Genomic DNA, 26146 nt, shown 5'->3' with positions numbered 1-26146 from the left:
CCCATAAGACTTGTGAGAGCAATTGAGGGAGCTGCAACTGTTTGAAGAAGAGGAGGCTCAGGGGAGGCTTCATTGCTCTCTACAACTACTTGAGAGGAGGTTGTGGTGAGGTGACAGTCGGCCTCTTCTCCCAGGTAACAGTGATGGGATGAGAAGTAATGGCCTTAAGTTGCACTAGAGGAGGTTCAGGTTGGATATTAGGAAAAAAAATTTTCTCAGAAAAAGTGTTGAGGCATTGGCACAGGCTGCCCAGGGAGGTGATGCAGTCACTGTGCTTGGAGGCATTCAAGGAACGTGTGGATGTGGCTCTGAGGGACATGGTCTGGATCAGTCACTATGGGTTGGTGGTTGAGCAGATGATCCTGGCAGTCACAGAATCACAGAATCACAGAATCACCAAGGTTGGAAAAGACCTATAAGATCATCCAGTCCAACCATCCACCTATCACCAATGGTTCTCGCTAAACCATATCCCTCAACACAACATCCAAACGTTCCTTGAACACCTCCAGGGAAGGGGACTCCACCACCCCCCTGGGCAGCCCATTGCAGTGCCTGACCACCCTTTCAGAGAAGTCGTATTTCCTAATATCCAGTCTTTCCAACCTTGATGATTAGATTCTCTGATTCTCTGTTTATCAGACACAATACTTCCCCCCAAATTCTTAATAACCTTCATTAAGAATATGGAAAGCTATCCCAGTGCCACACTGCCTTTCTGACCTAATTTCTTTCTGCACAGTGTTTGCTTCTACCTCCCTACTATGTTGGAAAGGTATTTTTAGAAGCAGAAAGTCGTGTCCCCTACATGACAAAGCACTTCCTTCGTTAAGGCCAGTTTGAAGCACTGGGAAAGGATTCCCAGGTGCACAACTCTGGGCCCTCTCCTCTCACTCCGTTCCTGGGGGCCCTCAAATAGATTTCTCCCATTCCCTCCATGCCTCTCCGTGCCCCTTGCCCTGGGGCTGGGGGCTGCTAGCCCTGATGCCTCTGCTTGCCCACTTCAGTTGCACTGTTGATGGGTAAAGCTTCCCTCCTGGCACTCAGCCTGTAGGAACAGAGGTAAGAGCTTTATTAGTTTGTTTCAAATTAAAGGTTGAGCTTGCAATAGTACCAATTTCTCTCAGGACTGTAAGCAGAGAATAAGAAGAGAGAGCTTTATTTCCTTGAGATGCAAGAAAGGAAGAGTGAGCCCAACGTTCACCAGCTGGGAAAGGGCTGAACAGCACCCTGGGGCAGCTGCCTGACAGGGCTCAAAGAGCACGGAAATTGAATTGCCTGCACCAGCTCTTTTAAAACAGTTAAACATGTGCCTTATATTTTCATACCATGTCCATCTCTTACTGATGTCATTATGACTTGGTTTCAAGACCAAGACTTTGAAACAGTGGTCAAAAAGCTGTGCCAGTTACAGAATTCTCTTTGAAAGAAGACCCAAGTTTGATAACTCACAACTGGCTCAGGCCAGTTTGAAGAGTCAGATCTTGCCAGAGGCCTTCATCAGTACTACAGAAAGTAATTATGTGTAATTTCATACTAAATTAAAATGCAAAGCTGAATCCAGACATGTATTAATTTGATGATATAGGAAGAATATAAATATATGTACATTATTATACAAATGTGTTGCTATAGATGTATTATAAGCACGTGACATTCGTTCAAAGAACAGAGAGACCCATACTAGGTGCTAAGCTAGCTGAAAGTGCAGGAGACAGTTTCTCTTCTGTGAGTGAGTTGTGCTTGGGAACAGCGAAATGCCAGGGGAGTTGCCATGGCTGTTAGGTCTGGAGGTGCTAGCAGAGCAAATGTTTGTGAGCCCTATGCCAGGAATGTTCTTCTGAAGTCAGAATGTAATTTGACAGCCTACCATTCAGCATTTGTTTCTTTGCTCATAATTTCAAATGAAGTTTGCTTCAGCAGTCAGTGGAGAATATTTCTTCATGAACTAATTATTTTTGCAAGCAAGAGAAAGAAAAAAACCTTATGCATTTTGAATCAATTGAATTACAGTCTTTCTTACGTGAAAGACAGCCCTAATTTGTTCAGTCTTCTCTCTTAGGCAGCCCACTTCAAGTCCTTGCACTCAAACAGAATGTATTTATTTTATCAGAAAATATTTCTAGTGAAATTTCTGAAGTACAGGAAAGAAATTTTGATAGTTTATTAGCTTGTATGTCACTTCTTACTTCTTTAGGCTGTTGTCTACTGTTGACAAATGATGGAGTGATTCAAGGGTGTTGGTCTGGGGGGACTTTACAAGGTACTAAGTCACTAGAGATACAATAGAGATGCTGTGTAGCCAGAAGATGCCCTGCATCTCAAATGCGAAGATATCAGTGCCACTTTTTTCACTTCTCTATTAACAGTAAATTCTTTTCACTCAGAGTTTTCATTGGAGCATGTAACCTTGCAGACCTTATTTTTTTTTAACAAATATAAATGCACTGAGCCATGCCATTTACTCTACTGGGATTAGAAATTGACCTTTCTATGTGGATATTGTTTGTACTCCTCATCTGAAGTGATTTTATAATGGCTTCCTTAACAAGATAATCCATCAAGGAACTATGTCAACTGCACCTAGTAACCTACTTCACAGATCCAGTTTGGCAGCTATTACACGTTAGTGTGTGTCATCAAAGCTGGGTGTAATTTATATTAAGCCACTGTAACAAACACATTTGACAGTAGGCCACAGTTCCTAGAAAAGGAAGATGTTCACTTATGAGCAGAATTATTTTTTGGTTTTGCAGTAATTTGTCTTGTGACTGGAAAGGAGAAAGACCCACTGCTCATCAAATTCAAGATTATGGTTGACTTCGGCAACAGAATGTGCGGCTGTGAGTTCATGTAGGACTTCACAAAGATCTCATTTTACTTTGGTGCGTGAACAGAAATAAGATAGTAACTCTCCCTAGAGGAAACTTTCTTCAAAATGGGACCTTCAGCAGACAGACTGCCTGCCTGAGTCGATTATTTTAAGTTTTACAGGGATGAGGCAAGGATCTGTTCATTTTGAAATAAAACATCCAATTGCTAGTATGCGTTTCTGTGGCTAGAATGGAACAATGCTGAGTGAAATGTACTATTTTGGAGAAGAGTAAATAGTAATAGCCACTGTCTTCACTTCAAAGCATGTTTTTTGGATCTTTGGGAAGGTCTTTTTCATTTTTTTCACAGAAACATTTCCTTTCTTGTAGATAATTAGAATTTAGATACTACTTCACAAGAAATACTTAGAATTATTCCGCATCTTACATGTGTAGTCCTCACATTTAAGTATTGCCAAATATTTACCTCTAAGATCATCTAGTCCAACTATCAACCTATCACCACCACGCCCACTAAACCACGTCCCTCAGTGCCACATCTCCATGTTTCTTCAACACCTCCAGGGGCGGTGACTCCATCACCTCCCTGGGCAGCCTGTTTCGACACCTCACAACTCTTTCTGAGAAGTAATTTTTTTTTAATATCCAACCTGAACCTCCCATGGTGTAGTTTAAAGCTATCACCTCTTGTCCTGTCACTGTTATGTGGGAGAAGAGATCACCTTGCCTCAACCTCCATTCATGCAGCTGCAGGTAGCGATAAGGTCTCCCCTGAACCTCCTCTTCTCCAGGCTGAACAATCCGAGTTTCTGTAGCCCTCCCTGTAAGACTTGTGCTCCAGACCCTTCACAGCTTTCTTGCCCTTCTGTGAACATGCTCTGGCACTTCAGTGTCTTTCCTGTAGTGAGGGGCCCAAAACTGAACACAGTACTGGAGGTGCGGCCTCACCAGAGCTGGGTACAGGGGGACCCCTGCTCCTGCTGGCTGCACCTCATGAACTCATGCTGGTTGGGTTCCTTGGTTGTCCTGCACGTATCTGCATCATCTGTACTGCCTTTAATTGACTTCCTTTTTTTTTTTTTTTTTTTTTTTTAAGAATTAAAAAATAATTGTCATGGAGTACAACTAAGGTATTTCAAATTTGCACCTACTTATCAGATTCTGTTACAGGAACTTTTGAGTCAGTATGACTGCTGATTGCCTAATAGACACAAGTAAATAGTAAAGAAAATAGAGAAAATATAAATATATAAATAAGATGAAATAACTGTGATGTGAGAAGGCATACTGGATTGGTGGGTCCACACTGAGGTAGCTATTTTCATTGGGCAGAGAAAAGCAGAATTTATTGGCAGAGATGTACCTTATATCTGCAACATAAGTTCTTGTCATTTTTAAAATAGATCACTTTACTAAATATCAGAAGTAAACCATTTTAAGGACACCTGGTTGAATAAGTTAAATTTCTTTTTGAATTTTGCTTGAATGGTTATGCCAGAAGAAAGATGTTGCCTTGACTCTTCTTTATGTTATATGTAAGATGATGAAATTTTAATGTGTAACTCTTAATTTCACTGTTGTGAGTTATCTGGTTTTGGAGTTCATTGTAAGTGTAGAGTAATACAGTCTAGATTATCCCTGTAGGATCCCTTTGAACTTATTTTGCTTAAGTTCAGTCCACGTCTTCAGTACAAAGTATGTACCAAAGTATCTGTATCACCTATCTTTCTTTAAAAGAGCAACAACTTTCACCACCAGAGCTTTTGTTTTGTTTTGTTTTCTTTGTTTTGGAGTTTTATCGGTGTTATTGAAGGTGTATCTATATATAATTCATTCAGTGAAATGAACAATACTGATAAAATTAATGCTTTCCTGAAGCAACAGTTCAATATTTTGACAGTAGGAGCAAAAACATCATCACTTGGAAGCAAACCTAGCTTTCAACCTAACCCGTTTTCACTCTGATTTCCATGTTAATACAACACTCAAATTTCTTTCTGTTGCAACACTGAAGACTTTGGTGTGAATGGCACAGAAGATGAAACTGGACTTGAAGGGTGCTAACTCTGCGTAATCATTTTGACTTATCCTGGCAATATTGTCTCTCGGCAGAGAAGAGGGATGTAACAGCTTGGCTGGACGTTTTGGGAGAAAAAAAGAGTAGCTGGAAGTGTGGTTATTGTTGACCTGAAGGTAAGAAATCATGTCTGTTCATGTTAAGCAAATCTCTCTAAGTGGCATATGTTATAGTGGAGATCATGGTCTTTCACGTAGAGCTTGAATTGCTTGGCTTTTACCCAACTTCCATCCAGAATAATGTATTCCACTGGTTTATAGCAGGAAGGTAACCATATGAAGGTCTACCCTACTTCGCATAGACCCCTCGGGTATCTGGGCTGTGTCGAGTATTTCTATGCCACACTGTGAATATGTGATACAGATGGAAACTGATGGAATTTTCTTAGCACTGCAAGAAGGATGGCAGTACATCATTCTTACTCAGCAGTGATCTACACTAAGTACGCTGGCATTTAGGTATTTGCCTAACTTAAAAGTAGCTTAATATTTCCTTTCCTTAAATTAATTACTTTGAGCATTCATAACCTTTGCCATTGTCTCCTACGTGTAAAGTCTATGCTCAGCTTCTCAAAAAATCACGTCTTTTAATTTCAGTCTGTAATGTAATGCCAAGTCAGTATCCTATTTCTGTCAAGTCCTCTGTGTAATACATGAATATAGTATAGTATGATATATGGTAATAATATAAACATGTAACTTTATAGTCTTGTAAGCCAACATTAAAATGTTTACACACCTTAATATTACCAAAGGAGACATAAACATGAATAGTGTCCAAAGGTTCAGCAGAAGAAGGCTACAATGCCTCTTGGAGACAGCTGGGAGCTGGATGCTTTTATCCTCCTGCTACATGGCTAGATAAAGGCTTTCTGTGTCAGTGAAATACACATACCGTGATGTAAATTGAAGCCATCCAGAGGGACCTGGACAGGCTGGAGAAGTGGGCCCATGAAAACCTAATGAGGTTCAATAAGGTCAAATACAGGGAGCTACATTTGGATAGAAGCTATCTCAGGCGCTTATACAAACTGGAGGAAGATGTCCTGGAGAGCAGCCCTGCAGAGAAGGACTTGGGGGTCCTGGTGAACAAGAAGCTGGACATGAGCCAGCAGTGTGTGCTTGCAGCCCAGAAGGCCAACTGTGTTCTGAGCTGCATTAAAAAAGGGGTGGCCAGCAGGGAGAGGGAGGTGATTGTCCCCCTCTACTCGGCTCTTGTGAGGCCCCATCTGCAGCACTGCGTCCAGGCCTGGGGCCCCCAGTACAGGAAGGACGTGGAGCTCTTGGAGCGGGTCCAGAGGAGGGCACTAAGATGATCAGAGGGCTGGAGCACCTCTCCTGTGAGGAAAGGTTGAGGGAACTGGGCTTGTTTAGCTTGGAGAAGAGAAGGCTCTGGGGAGACCTCATTGTGGCCTTCCAGTACTTGAAGGGAGCATATAAACAGGAGGGGGAACAGCTGTTTACGTGGGTGGATAGTGATAGGACAAGGGGGAATGGTTTTAAACTGAGACAGGAGAGGTTTAGGTTAGATATTAGGAGGAAGTTCGTCTCACAGAGGGTGGTGACACACTGGAACAGGTTGCCCAAGGAGTTGTGGATGCCCCATCCCTGGAGACATCCAAGACCAGGCTGGATGTGGCTCTGGGCAGCCTGGTCTGGCAACCCTGCACATAGCAAGGGGATTGAAACTCAATGATCACTGGGGTCCTTTTCAACCCAGGCCATTCTATGATTCTATGATTCAAACAGATACGCAAATAATTCCTTTACCCGTATTCTGACAGCAAAATACAAAATGAGTGCCATAATTATCTACAGTACAGTTTTTCTTACATTATCAACCACTTGAAACACAAACCTCGTTAAAATGCTAAAAAATATCCACAGACATTGTCTAGTGTTTAAATCTGGTGAACTAAAATGTATTCATACAATGTCTTGTACTCCATCACTGCCCTTTCAGAACAGTTTTGAAAACCTGAAGCTGCAAAGAGCTGATAATATCCTAGGTTTATGTAATGCTTCTTTTTGTTATTATCATTTCTTTGCAAGCTTCTCAAACGTGCTCAAACAGGTGATGTATGTTTTCCCTATCAGCTCTCCTCCCTAACTAAATAATTTACTTTCTAATGTAATGAAAGTTGGGCGTCAGCTTCCCGGGAAGGATGCTTGAATCTAACATTCCATCAGGCAAACTTTGATCATAGGGCTTTTTAATTATGAATCTGCAAGGCGGATCTGGAACAATACTGTCACGAAACTAATATATTAGTTATCTCGAGGGAAATCTTAAAAAACAGTCTAAAAATGTGCTGAATTTATATTTCTGCTATGGTCAACAGATCGTGATTTACTGGTTCTCATTTCAAGATGAAATTGGTGTTGGGTATTTCCAAATGTAGGTGTTTAGATATATTAGAACAGCATAAAAGGATGAATTTTCTGGAGTATTCACTGGATGAAGCTACTGTTAGGTGTAACAGATATTTACTCATTGTTGTTCAAGAACTATTAGAGAATAACAGAAAATCTAATGTATATATGCAGCTTAAAATACCATACAGCATCTGTGTTACACTTTACTTAGATGAACAGGTTTTACTGAATGTTTAGCGATTCCTGTAACACCAGTAAATATAATCCTGTCATCAAACTAAAATAGATCTGACATCTTTCTGGCCTGGAGGGGCAATTGTTGTGATTGCTCATCATTACAATTGAAATTGCATACAATACCACCAGTGAAAAGAGAGGCCATACCTTCCTTTATCTTTGGAAGATCAGTAGTTATAAATTGAACCAGATTTTCTCAAATGACAGAGCACATTTAATGACAGTTCTACCCTATCATGTCCTACTGTTTTTTAATTTTGACAAGATGAATGTTTTTATATTTGTTAGGGTATTGCTTGTCTGCAAGCTATAAAACATCGTCAAGTCATTCTGTCAAAAACTTGTCTCAGCTTTGAAGGGAGTTCTTTTTGATGGAGAACTTCGAAGATTTTTTTTTCCCTGTCTGTGAGAGAAAAAAAAAAGAGGGATGAAATATTCACTTTTCTTAAAAATATCCATGACCATGTAGGTTTCATCTGCTTCTTCTTCCAGTCTGAAATACTCACGTTTCAAGCCAGGCAAGTTTTCCTATACAGGTATTTGCAAAGAACCCTAACATATGTATCATGACTCCTTCCATTCCCTCATGTTTTTTAGAATATAAACAGATCATCTGGGGATTTTTGCTTTGAAATATGTGTGCAAGGGGAAATTTTTCTTGCTTCAGCTGTCTGGTATGCATAATTGACTTTCCTGAGCACAATACTTCATAAATTGTGAGGAATAAAAAATGCAGATAATGGATCATCTCAGATCATACAGTACAATAAAAATGACTGTAAAGAGAGAAGAGAAGCACATACCAGTTTTGAGTGTCACCTTAGCAATGGAACTGTGTTTCTGAATGTTGATGCAGAAATTTTCTGTCAGATAAGCTGAGCATATATTTATAGGATGAAGTCCTAGAACATGATTGCCATGCCAAATAAAAATACAACCACTATTTATATGGGTATTAGAACTAGAACAATATGTTGATGGGTAGAACAAGATGTTCCAAATTTTTTTCTTAACCAGAATAGTGCAATAAATAACCAAGGAACAGTTTCTTTAGAAACCTGAGAGTCTTTCCACATTTAGCACACAGAAAATCTCATAGTACAGATTTTTTGTCATGTATTTTATGAGCGCAACTTGCAGTGTTGTCATATGCAAGAATGAAACCCATATGAAGCATACAGCACTGAACTCTGGCCATCTAAGCAATTAGATAAGTCCACAATCATGTTTCCACTCCTTTTTGCACAAGGAGAATTCGGTATCCAGGTAAGGAGTTACATAAGTGTAGCTGAGTAGGAAGAACACAGATGCCACAGAGTTAGAAAGCTGAGGCAACCTGAAAATCTGTGTTTTCTTTTTCTTACTGCATTTTTGTCACTGTGCAAACACCAAATATCTTTGTGTATTCCTCCTGGGAGGAAACTTACAAATGAGGTGAAAGGTATTGGGCTTGATGATGCAGGTGGCTTTCAGCACTTACCTTGCTTGGATGATTTCAGTCCAGCTGAACTCCTGGTTTATTTCATATGTATTTGATCTCTGCTTTTCACAGCTGCTTTTCACAGCTCCACATTTCAAAAGTAATCTGAATTTAATTGAAGTACCAACTCTGAATGGATTTTTACTAGAAATCTACAAGCTGACTTTGAGTCTGGAAGCCAGATGTTACTTGTCGGTCAGTGAACTCCATGGCAGGAGTGGGAAGGTTTGGCATAGGTCTCTCCTCCCAAGACTGTTTACATACATTTTGAAATAGACAGTTTCTTGCGTAAATATCAGCAGAGCCACTGGGAGCAGCAAGGATCTTTCCTTTATCCCACCTGAAGGTGGGATTTTACCACTGCAGTATTGCCAGCTCCTTCAGGCCCTATGAATTTTCTATCATTAGCTTTGAGGCTTCACAACTTTAGTGGAAGACTTGAAGAACTCATCTGCAGCCTGGACCTAAGGCACTTTGAAAATTCATCTTCGAATCAAATCAAGGAGAACAAAGTTATCTTCCCCACTGCTCAGTATGGCCTCTAACCGCTTGACTGTTACATAGAAAATGCAGCATAGGTTTTTCTACCAAAACAACGGTACCTTATCTGCTGTCCACTGAATTCAGTGCTCTCAGTATTAGGTAGGTTTTATCTAAATTCAGAAAAATGGATAAGCTCCATTTGAGGACTTAGGCACAGGAAAATTTCATGTAACCAAGTGAAAAACACAGCGACATCTTTAGCCCTACAGCAAAGTAAAACCTAAAAGTAGTCTAAAACTTTACTAACAAATTTCAGATGTATGGATACTCAAATAGCTTAGAAAAGCGTAGACTGTAACTGTACTAATATTTCACCTGTCCCTGAAGTTGCTAAGTCCTTCTATGGGTCTGTACCTATATTCAGACACATGGTCAGTAGCATGGAAAAGGACTTCAGAGTGGTGTGCTGGCACTCAGAGTACAGCTGTGATGGTTTTGATAGCTACACAGTCTAAAGCAGATTTAATTTTGGTGATTCAGATCAACTGTGTGCAGTCAACTCTAGGACCTGGTTTAGTAGGGAGGTGTTGAACTAGATGATCTCCAGAGGTCCCTTCCAACTCCTTTGATTCCATGATTCTGTGCTTACAAAAATACTATTCTGATCTTTCCCCCTCCTCTCAGTTTTCCAGTGAAACTGTTAAAGATTAAATCGTGTTCTCTATTCTATTACATCATATACCACAAAATGATCTCAAAGCAACACCAGATTTGATATCTGTAAATCTCAAATATTACTTTTCTTTGTCTAGTTAGAAAATTGTTTTGTATACAAGAAATAATCTAAAACTGAGGTAAACTTTATGAAGAAATCATAACACTGCTTTAGAATGTTGCAAATGCTCCTTTAGATTAACTTGTCCTGACTCATGGGAGATCTCTTTTGGATGACTGGTTCCTCATAAAACTTTGGTATCTGGGTCCCATCTGGATCATGAGCAGCACTCCACTCTTCTTTCGTGATGATGCAATGCATAAACCAAGTCCCCTGAATGCTCCCCATTACAGGCTCAGTATCTGCCTGGTGGTGGTCATGGAGACAGAACTGTGGGAACCAATGCTGCAGACCAGAGTCAGTGTGAAAAAGGATATGTAAATACAATAAGAATACATAACTAAGACTGTCTGCTAGTGCCTAAGTGTCTTAGATTTCACAGCTTAAATCCTATTTAAATTCTTGCATTGTAAGTGGGTGATTTTCTCCATCCGGTACAGTTATAGATCTTCCCTTAAAGGCTTTTTCCTGTGGCAGCTGCATACTGAGTCTCTGTCATCAGGCTGAGGTACAAGTTCCATTCCATCCCGTATTTCAGGTTCGCTGGCTTGGCGTTCGGCATATTTCTGAAATATGTAAACAACATTTAAGAATGCTGAAAGCACCAAGGTATAATTCATGAGACAGAATTTTTCTCCTCCCTTCCACTGAAAAGCTTGCCTTAATCCACAGTCCCTATGTCACTGTTTACAATCTGTTTACAAGGTGTCTTTTTAACACACCTACTAATAGGCTACATTGCCTCTGAAAACCTTTTAATGTTTCCCCATATCCTATGATTAATGTCAATTTGAATATCGTCATTATTTGTGTCTCTAACCACTTCATGCAGATAACACTGAACAATGCCAAACGTTGTGTCAACCTGTGACCACTGAAACTGAGCTCTAACTCTGTACAGCACAGGAGGAAAAAGCAATTAGTACTTCCAAAGAACAGAAACTTAAGTTTCACTGAAGATTTGCATCTGCTAGGGAACCAGTAACTCTACGCTCACACCTCACCACTCCACAAGCTGTATTTCCAGAATTTCTTTTCCGTGTATTCACTGTTATGTAATACAGCAGAGAAGCGAGTGAGGGGACAAATACAAGTGAAAAACGAGAAGGAAAGCTGTGTGCAGATTATGTCCTACCTCCATTAGAAACCATATAGCAAGTGATGCTGAAAACAGATCAGATGGGAGGATGGGGACAAAAAAATTAAATAAATCTCCCATTGTGCAAAACAACTATTATGATAGCTTGCCTCTTTAATAACAGGCTTTAGCAAAGTTCTTTACACCGATCTCTGTGAATAATATAAACAATGCCTGCTCTTGAGGTAAGGACTGAATATGAAATGCGTAGCATCAGTAGTGGTAGCAGCTGAGGAAAGGTAATAAAACAATCTGTTGTACTAACCTGGAGCACTTTGTAGTAGTAGCAGTAAAGTCTGTGAGGCTGAAGTAATTCTCTTGCCACTGACTGTCCTTCTTTAGCAATTTTTTGTGCTTCTTCATCATTTTCCTAGAAAATTGAGAAGAAACAGCAACACATACCAGAACAATCAGTTACTTGAAGTCTTGCTGGCATAAGTAATTTTATCAAAGGGACTATTCAAACCTGATTCTTTACAATTGCAGTACAAATAGTGCAAAGGGATACTGTTTAAATTTTTTTTTTTTTTAATCCTGGATTGCTTTTATGGCTCCTGTTGGTAGCTCAGGGCTATTGGTGACACCTTTCATGGGCAACTGAACAGTTTCGAAAACAAAGCTGACTGTTGCTCCACTGTTTTGCTAAAGCCACAAGCCTCTTCAAAAGCAGCTCCGACATTTCCCATGTGTATTAGGTACACAGAAGACAAGCAGCCTCTTCTATGCAGTGCAATTTAAAGTTTTCCTTTTAGAAATGTCTGTTTGACTTACATTTAAAAGTGATGCACGTATGCATTTCAACTTATGTACTTGTTCTCAAGTTTTTTAGGTGTGCATTTGAAAGCTCACAGTATTCTCTTCTGATTCTTTATGAAGTACTTTCAGAAAAGAATTTTTTTTCCGTGTTTTTAACCTAATTGTTAAGCTTAAAATACAAATGGCATTTTCAGTCACACAGAATGCCAACCTGCCAGTCACACAGAAATAGGCAACCTTTTATTCTGAGCAGTGATTATATAGAGCAGTGATTCTTTTGTACATTCAAACAAACATGCAGTAACTTCTGTTCTAGTCAGAACCTGAAAAAAGTGATAGAACTAATTAAGTAGTAACTAGGATTCTGGGCGTTTCTTTGAAAATTACTCACATTAGTCATTATACAAAGGCTCTGACTCACAAACACTCTTCTACACATACCTAAAATTAATTTGCAAGTATATCCCTGAATAGAGATAGTTACTTGCCTTCACCTCCCCCCAGTAACAACAAAATCTATTTCTTTTATTCCAGGATCTCAACAGAGAGCTCATGCAAAAATATGTACCTGGAGAAGAGTGCTAAGATAAAAAAAGAGAACTAAGATAAACTGTAACACATTCATTTATTGAGTTTGTAATGTAACTTACCTTAGCCCATTTTATTTTCTCTAGCAAGTCCTCCAAGCTTCTCTTAACTGGAACATAATGTTTCCATGGTTTCAATACAGTATAAAAATGTTCATAGTATTGGGAATCTTGCTTCAGTACTAGGCTGTCACCCAGCAAGAGGTATGGAAACCTGTAAGCTGCTACAGTCCCATCAACATTCACCTGGTATTTGTACTGCAATGTGGAGAGAGAGGGAAACAAAAAGTGAAACATTCTGCAACAGAATAGGAACACTGGCTATACAAAAGTTTCTCTTCTAGGCAAGACACAGTTGTGTTTACTAGTTCTCATCTTAAAGCCTGCATTAGTGTAATGCAGGTGTAGTTTCATGGTGTTCTGGTAACATAACAATAAAAAGATTTGTTTTCAGCCCAAGAGATATAGTCAGGAACCTTGGTGTCACATGGACTTCCTGATGTGTACTGTTCTATTTAAGTGTCCTTTGGCAGAACAGGGGGTAGAGCTGTGAATTAATATTAACCTACACTTCAAGAGAGTAAAAATATATTCTCACTTAAAACTATACAGAAAAATTAAAACAGTATTCTAAGAGCAACCATGAATACACTGCTCTGCCAGATACTCTTGGCTGTTTCAGCACTTGTGATACACTGATCTCTGGAACAGAACCTCTCTTGCCATGTATTGTAATTACTTTTTACAGAACTCTGTCCCTTTACTTTTTATACACAAGTTGTGTCCATTGTTTTCATATTTACTCCAAGTAAAAAACCTGATGGTGAGCAAACAAATTTCTCAATTTATTTAAAAAATAATCTTGAAGAACTCTATCGAAGGGACTCCATGAAGAAAGGCTAGTGGCAATGACCTTGATTAGGGGTGGTCTAGCTACTCTGCAAGGACCAGTGTTCCCAGAGCAACACAATTGTTTTGTTTACTGAATGCAATTAGCCAAAGAAAGCCTTGTTGTATTACTCAGTAAGAACCTGAGAGCAAATTTAATCTGAGACTATTATTTGCTTACTACCTTGAAGAAATCAAAGAAGCCCATCAGCGGAACCTTTCCCAACTCCTTTTCTTTTTCTCTGAAGAAGAAATACCCTGTTATTCCAGCATCCAGTAGTTCCGGATTTTCCTTGGATAACTTGACAAGATAGAGACGTTCTTCTCGGCTGTCTCGGCCTCTAAATAAAGCTTGTTCAGTTTTGTTGTCCCAGAATGGGCCTGTGAGCATTGAGTGATAAGATGAAAGTGAACAGTAAAGAGACAGTTACGAAATGGTTAGTGCTATGAACAGAAACTTGTTATGGCAGTGATATTACACTTAGAGACAAGGTAAAACAGGCATGATTTCTCAGTTAACACAATCACTTATTAATCACAGTGCTAAAATTCCCAGTTCTGGCTTGAATTTTTGGCTTGGAAAACTGAACAACTTTTAAAAAGAAAAGTGGAGAACTGCTTTTACACTTGACAATATTGCAAATATCTTGAAAGCTATATCATAGAATCAAGGAATCACAGAATGACCTGGGTTGAAAAGGACCACAATGATCATCTAGTTTCAATCCTCCTGCTGTGTGCAGGGTCACCAACCAGCAGACCAGGCTGCCCAGAGCCACATACAGCCTGGCCTTGAATGCCTCCAGGGATTCCACTAAATACACATCCTTCATTATTCTGCTGGGACTTTCCTTAAAGACACACCAGAGTAGAGTAGGAACATCATGTTGCTGTAACTGGAAGAACAGCCGTACTAAATCAGTAAACACAGATTGCTTCAAACTGATAATGTAACTAACTAAATCGATGAATTTAAAAACAAAGTAATGAAGAAAAGACCATGAACTATCCAAATAAAAAGAAACAGCTCCTCACTTAAGTTTTACTCCTTACCTATTGTTCATGCCAACTGCATCATCCCTAAGAATTCATGAATGTCTTGGGGAAAAAGACCCCTGTCAGTACAGCTGACTTTTCCTTTGAAGCTAGAAAAACAATTCAGAATTTCTCATGCTGAGCTGTTTTTATACAATTTTTTTTTAGTTGAAAGAGGTTGCAGCATAGTACTAGTTTGCCACTTTCAACAGCTATCTTCTGGATACTGTTAAGATAAAATTCACCATTGCCATGTACTGGACTTCTTACATTTTGGCTCTAAATCTGTATTAATCACCTGCTTTGTAGCAATGTTGGAAATGCCCAGACTGTGAAAACTACACTGTTTCTATTAAGAGATATCCCAAGACTCTTATGAACTAAAAATTGTAACAAACATCATTTAAAGGCAGCTTCCTTCTTTGATAGAATTAAAACTCCCTTTTTAAAATTCAATCTCTAACTTACCTGTATTTCCTTGAATAGAAAGGAGATCATTTGTGACACCACGCAGGGTTTCAAGAGTTGAATGGGTTATGTCATATGTTGGAAGGATGATGTCTCTCGAATCCACAGAGCCACACCATGAGATGATGGGAATAGGCCCAGGTGTATCATTGGCTTTTCGGTACTCAACTGGCCAATCTCCAACATTAAGATAAAACTCCACATTGGGGAGATGAACCTAAATGTATGCCCAAGAAAGTATAATAACACAGGTATAATTACACTGCTATTTGCCACTCTTAAGTAGAACCCTCAGCTCTCATGTGATGAAGAATCAATAATAAACCAAGATTTTACAGATTTAGATGGTCTTCAGATTCTAATTTCAAATTTTTTGTCCAGCAAGTAAGTATGAACGGAACACTTTCAGAGGACAGGAAGCCTACAAGACTGGGTTGTAGCTTCTACAGATTTTCTATCAATTTAATTAACATCAAACTCTGATCCCACACATTAGTTCTAGCATGATTCCTACAGAGATACTGTCATCTTGATAAAAGAAATTTAAAATCTCACAACACCAATGACAAATCTGAAGTTATAACAATACATACTGCTGTTACATCGCAATATGATTTATAGTTTTGCATAAATTATCAAAACTGATACCTTTCTTGCCAGTGACAGTAACATTTCATCAGAGAACATTTTGAAGTCTGTGTATTTCCCTAAGGAACGACGGTAGATGCGATTATTGAGAATAGTGTAATGAACAATAGCACCTCTTGTTTGACTGAACTTTGATGGGATTTCTTTAAACATTCGCTGCAGGTCAATGGTGGGAAAGGAAATGAAGTCCTTTGTAATCTGAGGCTCTTGGGATGGGCAAGAGAAAACATTCTGCCAGATCTCAGGGTCTTCTTCAGGGCAGTCACAATATTCATGATAAACAGGTCCTGCAGAAAACAAGCACTGAAAGTCTGTATTTGTGATTCTAAATCAATCATAATTCCCCAAACAAACGGGCACAGGAATCTAGAAATTAGAGAGCCTAGAAGTTTTTAAGAAACAAAAAAACTACAACATCCATTTCAGAAATGAAAAGAGTAGATTTTTTGTTGCTTGTTGAGGGCAAAAATCCTCTGCCAAATGAAGCTCCATTCTTGTGCTGCCTGCCAGCCTGCCAGAATGTTCAGAATTGATCTATTTGTCTGTAACTACTAAAGCACAGGTGTTAGTTTCAATTTCTGTCTAAATCAGAACTTTGATACAGCAGTCTTCATCTCACCACAAGCTACTTTCATTGCTGCACCATCAGCCATCCTTTCTATCTTTTTGAAGTAGGACTGCTTACACAGGAGCCTCACAGAGCACGAAATAAAAGCCCTTATTTCATGGACTTCTACTCAAAACACGTTCTGTTCTGTGTCATAGTATCATGGCTGCTGGTAAACATGCATCAGCATACAGAAGACAAACCGCTACGTTAAGGACTCAGGACAGTTTGATTTCATCTTGAAAGTAAGTGTTTCAAAGTTTGTATTTAAGACATAGCCAAATTCTGGTTAGAAGAACAAGTGTTAAAAAGAAACAAGACTCCCCAAGAAAGTAACTTTATTGTCCTTTTCTTTGCTGAACAGCTGTCCATTTTAGAGACAGGTAAGTTAAAGAAGGAGATTTGGGATGAGAGGAATTTGCCTTATCTTCCCTGATTTTAAGTACCTCTTACATAACTGTACAGACCTGCACTGAATTAAATTGTGCTATGAGAAAAAAACACTAGCTTAGTTAGAGAATATTATCTTTGTTTTTATGAAGGATCACAGCATTTAGAAATCACAGAGAGACATATACATTATGAAATATTGGGAACAACACAAAATCCTCACTTTTGCAGGTATTAATTTTTACTTCAGATAAAAATCACAAAATGTTTAAGTGAATTGCTGATTGAAAAAAGGTAAAAGTACCATTCCTCTCTTTTTCCTCTTAGAAAATCTGGAGAAATCCATTTCTGGTTGCAAGAGTGAAGATAAAGTGTCCAGACACAGAGTCTTAACATCAGAAGCCAAAATCTACATTTGTGCACATCCTGTAACTTGGCAGTGAATAGAGATTGTCACTGCTTATTCCCTGTATGAGGGGAACATTTGTGATGTCACTATATGAATATGAGCAACCAAACCTCTAATCTTTCACTTCTAGCAGTAAATTAGCCCATAGCATTTCTGCAGCTACTTTACATCATATATATTAAAAAAAACCTTACCTTTTAAAATGTAAGGAGATTGAGCTACATGCTTATCACCATAAAGTATCTCAATCTTTAGCCCTTTTCTGACACTCCCATACATCCGATACCGCATAAGAAATGTGCCATCATTTCTATCCAGAGGGTGAGGAGTGTAAATTCTGGTGAGCTCTTTTGGAGAAAGTGCATTAATTACCACTTTAAATTGTGTTCTTCCTGAAAGTAGGAAAATAAAAACAGTTAAAAGCACTTTAAGCTACTAGAGTCCCATGTATGAAATAAGGTGAGAGCAAACTTCAACTGAATGATCCATAGCATTTAATTAAACTCTGCACTGGAAATTTTTTGATTATACCAAGTTGGTAAAGTTCATCTCCAGTGACAGAATGCCTTTCTAGCCATTTCTCTTGATCATGACATGCCTAAAAAATGGAAAACCTGTAGATGGAGATAAATAGTTAAAAATGATTACAACACAGAAAGAAAGGCTAACAGCTAGGGTAGTATGGTGAGGTTGTGGTTGGACTTGATGATCTTGGAGGTCTTTTCCAACTTGAGCAATTCTATGATTCTATTCTATTTTGAAATTTGTGGTTTTTACAATTTTGAAGATTAGGTTTAATCTTATGTCTTCCAGTTAGTGCTCTGAGGAACAATCATCTTCTCTAGAATAATAAAGAGAGAAAAGGAAGCTAAAAGAGCATAGGAGAAAGGAATACTTGCCAGCTTGTGGGAAGATAGGTGCAGCATGCAGGAATCAAATACAAATTGTTCACCTTTGGGCTGCAGCTGACTGTCTTGCATATCTAAAGTTCCAGCTACTGAAAAGCAGGGGTAAGAGGGTGATAGCAGAGATGTTTCTTGGACATCTGTCTGACCTGTGCTTAAAAATCACCAGCATTTCATCATTAATGCACCCTCACTTTTTAACTGGGCATGGAACATTTTGTGGACAACACGAGCACACATAAAGATAAATCTGTTACTTCCCTCTATTTCTGCCACTCATGATCATTGTCAGTTGTGTTCTTCAAAAAAGGGGAGGAGGACAGTTTATTTTCAACATTTGATGGTTTAATCATTGCAAACCAAATACATGCAATGACTATTGCCACAAACTAGCATACAGTTATGCTCTCGCTATGACTATCACAAAGTATCACTTGGATGAAGAACCCTTGAAACCCAGAGCAAGCCATGAAGTAGGATCACAGAAAAAATGGTTTTCTGTAGATTTTGTGTCTTTGCCTCTTTTTTGCCCTTTTTAGAAAACGTTTTAACTGAGTATAGAGTGTTCCTACCAGAGAAAACAAAGTTTGCAGTCATCATAAAAATGAGAAATCACTACTTGGCTCGATCTCCTCATCCCCTGAACAGGAAATACCTGTGAGTGGTTTTGTTCTGTGTTGGAATATGGAACAAAATACATTATATACTGGATGGTCAATGAGGAAGTACAAATCTGCCCCAAAGCACACATTATTTTTAGCTGCTAGTGGTTTAGATGCAGCAAGCATTTGATAAGGGAATGGCGACCTGATAACAAAGCTCACTGGGAAAGGAAAAAGCCAGTCTCACTCAAAAGAAGGGAGAGGGGTAAGAGATTGAGTATTTAATAGAAATTATGCACTGGAGGCAAAAAGATTCCTGGTTCTGATTTACAGTATTCATTACATGATGGGGCTGATGCCTCTAAGTACTGCACTGCTTTACTGAACTATAACAGTTTTTTGCTGATTTTTTTTCTTTTTAATTGCAGGAAGGTTAGCAGGGTACTTCCACTTGCATTTTTCTCTTTTTCTCAATCGAAAGAGTTGATACAAGAAAAACATGTCCGTGTTGAATCCTTACCACCAGTACCTTCGTTTTGCCCTGAAAACCTGTCTGGGACAGCATTTTAAGGAAAAAAAACTCGTATCCTGAAGAGAATCTAAGATGTGGACACAACCAAAATAGGATACTTAAATCAGATGATGAAACTTACTTTATGTGGGTTTTATTCCTTTTGTATAGCTTGCAAAGGAGGTATGCCCCATCCTTGGAGGTACTCAAGGCCTGTTGGATGGAGCCCTGGGCAGCCTGACTTGGTGGGCTGCAGCCCTGCCTGTGGCTGGTGGTTGGAACTAAGATGGCTTTAAGGTCCATTCCAACCCAAACCGTGCTGTGATTCTATGACCCATGTATTCAAAAAAGAATCCATGCAGTATATATTGAAAGTTATGATGATTTCAGCAGTGATTTTTTTAATTATTATCATCTTTGGAACTCTTTCCTGGGAAAGAGTGAATTCTGAATCATTTGACAACTTCCTGAAAGGACAGCTCATAAAGTTTGCAAGCTGTAAGTTGAAATCATTGTGTTCTGTGGAACAGTGCACATTAGTTCTGGTGATTAGACTTTATATTCCAAAGAATATTAACATTTAAAATCTACTGATTGTCCTTTGTGTCATACTGGGCCCCCATACTGAGCTTGACTGAAATTCTAACCCATACAATACACAGTTCAGTAGCTTAGTTTTACAGATGGGAAGCCTTACCTGCAGCACTCTGGTCACAGTACTGCTGCTTGTGCAGATTTACCCCAGTAGGGATATTCTGAGATGTATTTTGCTCATATTGAAAAGGAATCAGTAAATATTATTAATTATAATTCTGACTGACATTTTAGAAATAGAACTTGAACATTAAAATTAATTTGAGAACTGAAAGTTGTAACCCATGAGTAAATTAAACAGTGCTCATGCACTGGAATGTGGCCACTGGCACCATCACAGTGTCAATGGGTCCGTGGTGCTCAGTGCTCCTTGGCAGTGCTGTGGGGCTGGCACTACCATTCCTCACAGCCATCCTGCACACACTGGGACTGGTGGCTGCAGGCCCACAGCGTGTGTGGAAGGCACCCTGTGCCAGATGGCACCCGGCCCTACAGCCTTAGTATAAACACAGGCTACAGAGGGCAAAACAAGGTTCTCAACGCCGCTTCTCTTGCAGCACTCATGCTTGCATGGGAGAGCAAGCAGAGCTGCACACCTTTTACCTTTAGGAACTGCTGCTCGAGTCCTGCATGGCTGAGACCAGCCCTGGTCTGGCAGTCAGTGAGCTCAGGTCCTGGGGCGCTGCTACAGAGCCGCACTGCAGCCCAGCACCGTGCTGCTACAGGGGCCGGAGCCGGGGGCCTGGGCTGCTGCTGGGCTGCAGGCACAGCCCTTGCGCTGTGTGCTACCATCAACCATGTGAGAAAACTTCAGGTAAATGCTGGCTGTTTTCAATTACTTGGCCTATTCCTTGACCTCCCAAGCAGCGTTCTGACACTGGTACCAAGAGCAGGAAATAGGCTCCTGCATGGCTTCGAGAGGCCACGAATGTCAATTAGCTCTGCCCTGTACAGATTAGCGCCTCGACCCTCTGCTTGGTCATCATCTCAGGCATCTTTACTACAGAACACGAGATGCAGAAGTACTTTTACCCTAAATGACAGCCCTCAGGAGAAGCTTAGCCTGACTGCAGCAAGCATTCGGCCAGCAAAACTCCCACCCCGCTCAGTGCCGGGCTGAGCGAATGGGAGACGGGAATGCTAACTCCTTGCTAACGGAGCAGCGGTGGAACAGCGGAGCGCCGTGCTTGCTGGAGCAGAAAGCGAGCTTAGCGTGTGCAGGGGCGAGGAGGATGCTTCAGCACTTGTGCACGGGGCGCCGGGATTCCCGCGCCGGGCTCCAGCGCTGCCGCGAGCCGCGCGAGGAGCAGCGCCGCGGGTGCCGGCCGGGCGGCACAGCGAGGCGGGGAGGGGACGGGACGCGACGGGACGGGACGGGACGGGACGGGACGGGACGGGACGGGACGGGACGGGAGGCGGGCGGCTCCGACCGCTTCCTCGCGGATCCGCCGCCCCGGGCAGGGCGCACAGCCCGCAGCGCAGCCCCGAGCACACGCACGGTACCTGGGGGAGAGCGGGTGAAGTTGCGTCCGGTCGCGCTGACCGCCTGGATGTAGAAGTAGCGCACGGGCAGTGCGAGCCCCGCTTCCAGCCCGGGGCCCCACGCCAGGCTCCGCTCGGGACTGACGGCGGCCGAGCCCAGCAGCGACAGAGCGGCGCCCAGCAGCAGCAGCGCGCAGCCCCGGCTGCCCATGGCCGCGCCGCGCTGGAGCGGGGCCGGGGCCGCGGCCTCCTCCGGGCCTGCGCGGCCGGGCGGGCCCCGCGCCCGCTCCCCGCGGGAGACCGCCGCCCGCTCCCCCCGCCCTGCGGGGCGGCCCGAGGGGGCCGGGGCCGGGCGAGGCCCTCGGCTGAGTGGCAGCGCAGCCCGCCCCCAGCCGGGGCTCCCCGAAGAAGTAGCTGCCTGCTTTCCCCCGGCAACGCGTTACCGCCGTTCCCTGTAAGTCAGCCGCAGGGCAGAGCCGCAGCGTGCCCTGGGCTCCTGCCCTCTGCGTGCGTTGGTCCCGTCAGCGCTGGAAGGGGAAGTGGCAATGTTGTCTGGAAATTAAGTTTCATAAAACAAAGCAATGTTGTAAGTTTGCCACGATGGAAACGGGAAACGCCCCTGATGGTTTGTCTCCTAAAGTTGTGTGTTTTTACCAGAAGCGAGCAAGCTGGTCTACAGGGAGGTGTCCCTGCCCGTAGCAGGGATTGGAACTGGATGATCTTAAAGGTTCCTTCCAACCCAAACCGTTCTACGATTCTGTGAGGAAATGAAGGTGCCAGTGGATGTGGGGCTCATAAGACTGTAAGGAAGATAAATGAAGCTTCTGTGTCAGACTGGATTTTTCGGATGCAAAACAATGAGACCGTGAATGAATGCTGCTTGTTTTTGAATATCATGAACCTCAAGTCTCCATGCATACAGACCATGACAAACAGGTTCTTTGGAAGTGGAGTTATTGAGTCTGGTTTCCTCCTTGCTTTTGTCTATGGTCTCCCAAGCTCTCTCACCCCAGGTAACCGCAGATCTCCAGCAGAATACCAAATATGACGATCCCAGTGGGCAAGAGAAAACACGCATAGTGTTCATTTAGAATTATTTGCCTATTGGCCAACCAGTCCCTCCCTGTTTGCTGCTTTCCTTTTCCTCTCCACCACATTTCTGGGCAGAGGTGGTGGTTGGGAGCAGTCGGTGTGTGCTGACCATGCCTGTCTGACTCAACCACCTCTGCAATGGAAGGGCTGGGGCTGAGGGGAAGCACAGAGGAGCACATGCCATTTACCTTGAATTTCATGGAATCAGTAAGGTTGGAAAGACCACTAAGATCACGTATCCAACCCATCCCCTCATGCCCACTAACCATATCCCTCAGTGCCTCATCTCCACATTTCTTGAGCACCTCGACTCCACCACCTCCCTGGGCAACCTGTGCCAGTGCCTCACCACTCTTTTTGAGAAGAATTTTTTCCTCATATTTAACCTGAAGCTTCCGTGGTGCAACTTGAGGTCCTCAGTTTAGCAAAGACTTTACTAGCTAACATAATGGTCTTGTATCCAAGCTAGGATGTTATGGTCTGGATGGTTAAAAATTTGTCCAGATACCTGTTTGGTCTATGAGGCTGTGGTTGATGAGTCATCTCTACCTGGGGGCTGGTAACAAGCAGTCCCACGTGGACTTGGCTGAGGATGGGATGATGGCATGCTCTGTCAGTGAGTCTGCAGATGACGCCAAACCCTGGGACCAGTTGGCATGTTCAGGGACAGGGCTGCCATCCCAAAGGATCTAGGCAGGCTGGTGGTACCAGCTGGAACATCCAACAGAGTCCTGCACCTGGGTGTCAGGGAGAGGCAAGAGCTCCCTGGGGATGACGGCAATGGCATGGCATCCCTCCCTGGTGCTCAGTCCCTGCATCAGGCCTGGTAACTAGGGCAGGCTCCTTGTAGGACATCAATCTGTAGATCAAGATGAGGCCTGATGAGGTGAACTGGAGTCAGACCAAGCCTTGGGACAGCTGCAGGGCCATGGAAACAGGGCTGGGCCAAGGCGAGGCCCCATCAGCCTGCAAATGGGGCCTGACTTGGCCAGGCACATGGCCAGGCAGAGCAGGGCAGTGGGGAACTGGAAATCGACATCCTACAGTATCCCTGTTTCAGGGACTAATGGCCCTGGGTGGGCTCAAATGGGATCCTGGTCTGTGGGCAGGGTGAGGAGAGGTCCAGAGAGCCTCCTGGTGCCTTGACTGTGATGGAGGTATGCTTGTGCTGGTACAGACTGGGAGTGACTGACCAGAAACAGCTCTGAGGGAAAGGCCCTGGGGCCCCAGTGGGCAGTGAGTGGAACACGGGCCAGCAGCCAGTCCTCACAGCAGAAATAGCCAACAGCAGTGTGATGAGAGGCTGAGGGAAGTGGTCATCCCCTCAACTCTGCACTTGCTGGCTGCATCTGGATGCTGCAGCTACTTTTGGGCTCCCCAGTGCAAGACATCAATTATTTGGATCAAATTCAAGTGAGACCACTGGGATGGTGGGGCCGGAGCTCCTGCCCTGTGAGGAGAGGCTGGAGGATGTGGGTAGTTCAGCCTGGAGCAGAGACAACTTTTCTCTGGAGGAAGGGCACTTCCATAGGCTCTTCACAGTAGTGCAGGACAGGCAGATGGGAGACAACAAGCATAAACTGAATGAGATGTTTGAACCAGATATAAGAAGCTTTTTCCCCACATGGACACACTGGCTGAGGCTGCCCAGAAAGGCAGTGCAGTCTCCATCCATGGAGGTTTCAGGCCCCAGCCGGACGTTGCCCTGAACAGCCTGGTTTGACCTCAAAGCTGAGCTTCTGTGAGCAGGAGACTGAGCCAGAGACCTGAACTCCCTCCCAGTCTGAGCACTGCTATGATGAAACCAGGGGCCTTCTGACCCTTCCTTCCAGTGTCACGGATTTGTTGCTAAGTTCACGGGTCTTCTGGCAATCTGAGTGATGCAAAGGGAGTTGCAAGATAAAGACATAAACACAACGGTAGCCCAGAAACTGTGTTTCCTTACGAAACCAGGCTGAGGGATGGAGTCACTGAGCTTGGGTACCACACGGGCTGGCTGTAGTAATTAATGTTCACAGTCAGCAGTGAGTCTCACACATCATCATGCTGCACGTGGCAGGCAGTCTCCAGCATGGTCTAATTCTGGCTGAAGTGGATCTCACTGCCTTTTAAAACTACTCATTAAACACCATTCTTGGCTCCACATGGAGTATCATCTCCTAAAGGTGAGCTACAGGCGTATGGCTCTCTAAGGCATTAAAGTGTCTCCTGTAAAAATAATACTGCTGTTGGAAAAGAATACCAGAGACTCATCGAATGGCAGGAGACTAAAGGCAGTTGGTAACTGACAAGCTCATCAGCTGCAGAGTGCTACAAGCCAGCACCACATCACCACATCAGGCAAAGATGTGCATCTGAGCAGCATCACATCCCGGTGTGTGTGATGCAGGGCCTGCCGCCTTCCAGCCACCTTGCCTACAATGGTGTGATGGACCAATGGTTTACCCTTGTAAACCTCTGCAACTGGAACCAGCAGCACTCTGCCAACAATAATAAAATCATAGAATAGCTTAGGTTGGAAGGGATTTTTAAGATCATTCAGCTCCAATTCCCCACCACGAGCAAGGCTGCCACTGATCAGATCAGGCTGCCCAGGGCCCTATCCAGCCTGGCCTTGAGGGCCTCCAGGGATGGGGCATCTACAACCTCTCGGCAGCCTCTGCCAGTGCCTCACTTCCCTCTGAGTAAAGAATATTTTCCTAACATCTAACCTAAATTTCCCCTAAGCTTAAAGTCATCTCCCCTTGTCCTATCAGTATTAAACTGCGTAAAAAGTCTCTCCCCCTCCTGCCTATACACTCCCTTCAAATACTGAAAGGCAGAAATGAGGTCTCCCTGGAGCCTTCTCTAGGCTAAAGAAGCTCAGTTCCCTCAACCTTTCTTCACAGGAGAGGTGCTCCTCTCATCATCTCTGTGGCCCTCTTCTGGACCTGCTCCAACAGCTCCACATTCTTTCTGTGCTGAGGACCCTAGGCCTGGACACAGAATGGATAAATAGTCCATAGTGTTCCCAGTAAGTGAAAGAATAAACACAGTACCAATATACTCATTCCTCTGAATAAAGTTTATTGCAAACAAGTTTTTTTAGATATGAAAATCCTATAAATTATGTGCATGTATAGAATATATACTTTTGCCAAAGAAAAAGCTTGGAAGAGTGAAGGTATCAAAATCTGGTTCTGCCTAACTGAATGGAACTAAAGGCTACTCAAAGGATTTTTCTCCCTCTTCTCATATAACTGCTTTACAGAATACCATCATTTGGTGTCGATATTCAATTACAACTCCTTGACAGGATGCATTATTGCACAACTGATTTATTACCAGAAGCCATTTTCTTTATTTACTTACATTAAATTAAGCCACCTCATTTCCGGTACATGAACAGCAAAGCAAATGAAAAAACATCTTTTATGCCAACAAGGTGAGAACTTACTCCAACTTCCACTGAAGAAGTAGAAAATATTTACAAATAAAAATGTTCTAAGCCATCCACTTCCAGTCAAGTAAAACTGTACAACTATTTACCTCTCTTGTAAAAATATATTTAATTATCCTTTAACTTACGTAGGTTGGTCTTCCCAGTTGTTAGATTAACATTTTGCAGAAATGCACAATCTGGCACTCAGCTGGCTTCACTGTCTTACTCTACAGGATCCTGAACACATAGAACCATTTACAGAAAAACATAATTCCTCCTTAGAATAGGACAT

General features: G+C 42.3%; 1 protein-coding gene across 1 annotated transcript; it reads right to left on the bottom strand.

Annotated features, from left to right (window-relative positions):
• Nucleotides 1-6683: 6683 nt before the first annotated feature.
• On the bottom strand, nucleotides 6684-21580 carry POGLUT3 (protein O-glucosyltransferase 3). Its single transcript, XM_031606195.2, has 8 exons — nucleotides 21363-21580; nucleotides 17442-17639; nucleotides 15842-16128; nucleotides 15194-15410; nucleotides 13875-14071; nucleotides 12866-13060; nucleotides 11725-11829; nucleotides 6684-10887 (listed from the first exon to the last, which is right to left on the bottom strand). The coding sequence occupies exons 1-8, from the start codon at nucleotides 21550-21552 to the stop codon at nucleotides 10762-10764; spliced, it is 1515 nt and encodes a 504-aa protein (XP_031462055.1). The 5' UTR covers nucleotides 21553-21580; the 3' UTR covers nucleotides 6684-10761.
• Between the last annotated feature and the right edge of the window lie 4566 nt (nucleotides 21581-26146).

The sequence above is a fragment of the Phasianus colchicus genome, chromosome 1, assembly GCF_987193195.1.
Source record: "Phasianus colchicus chromosome 1, bPhaCol1.hap1.1, whole genome shotgun sequence".
NCBI classification, from domain to species: Eukaryota; Metazoa; Chordata; class Aves; order Galliformes; family Phasianidae; genus Phasianus; species Phasianus colchicus.
Note: the sequence above shows the minus strand (reverse complement) of the source record. Positions and strands in the feature narration are given on the sequence as shown.

Bases quoted from the DNA above. Each gene is read 5' to 3' on its own strand.
- POGLUT3 (XM_031606195.2), bottom strand. From the start codon at position 21,552: ATGGGCAGCCGGGGCTGCGCGCTGCTGCTGCTGGGCGCCGCTCTGTCG. The intron at 16,129-17,441 runs GTAAGGTTTTTT...TGTTTTCTGCAG, and splicing joins ATCTCCTTACATTTTAAAAG to GACCTGTTTATCATGAATAT. The intron at 15,411-15,841 runs GTATCAGTTTTG...GCATACATTTAG, and splicing joins TACTGTCACTGGCAAGAAAG to GTTCATCTCCCCAATGTGGA.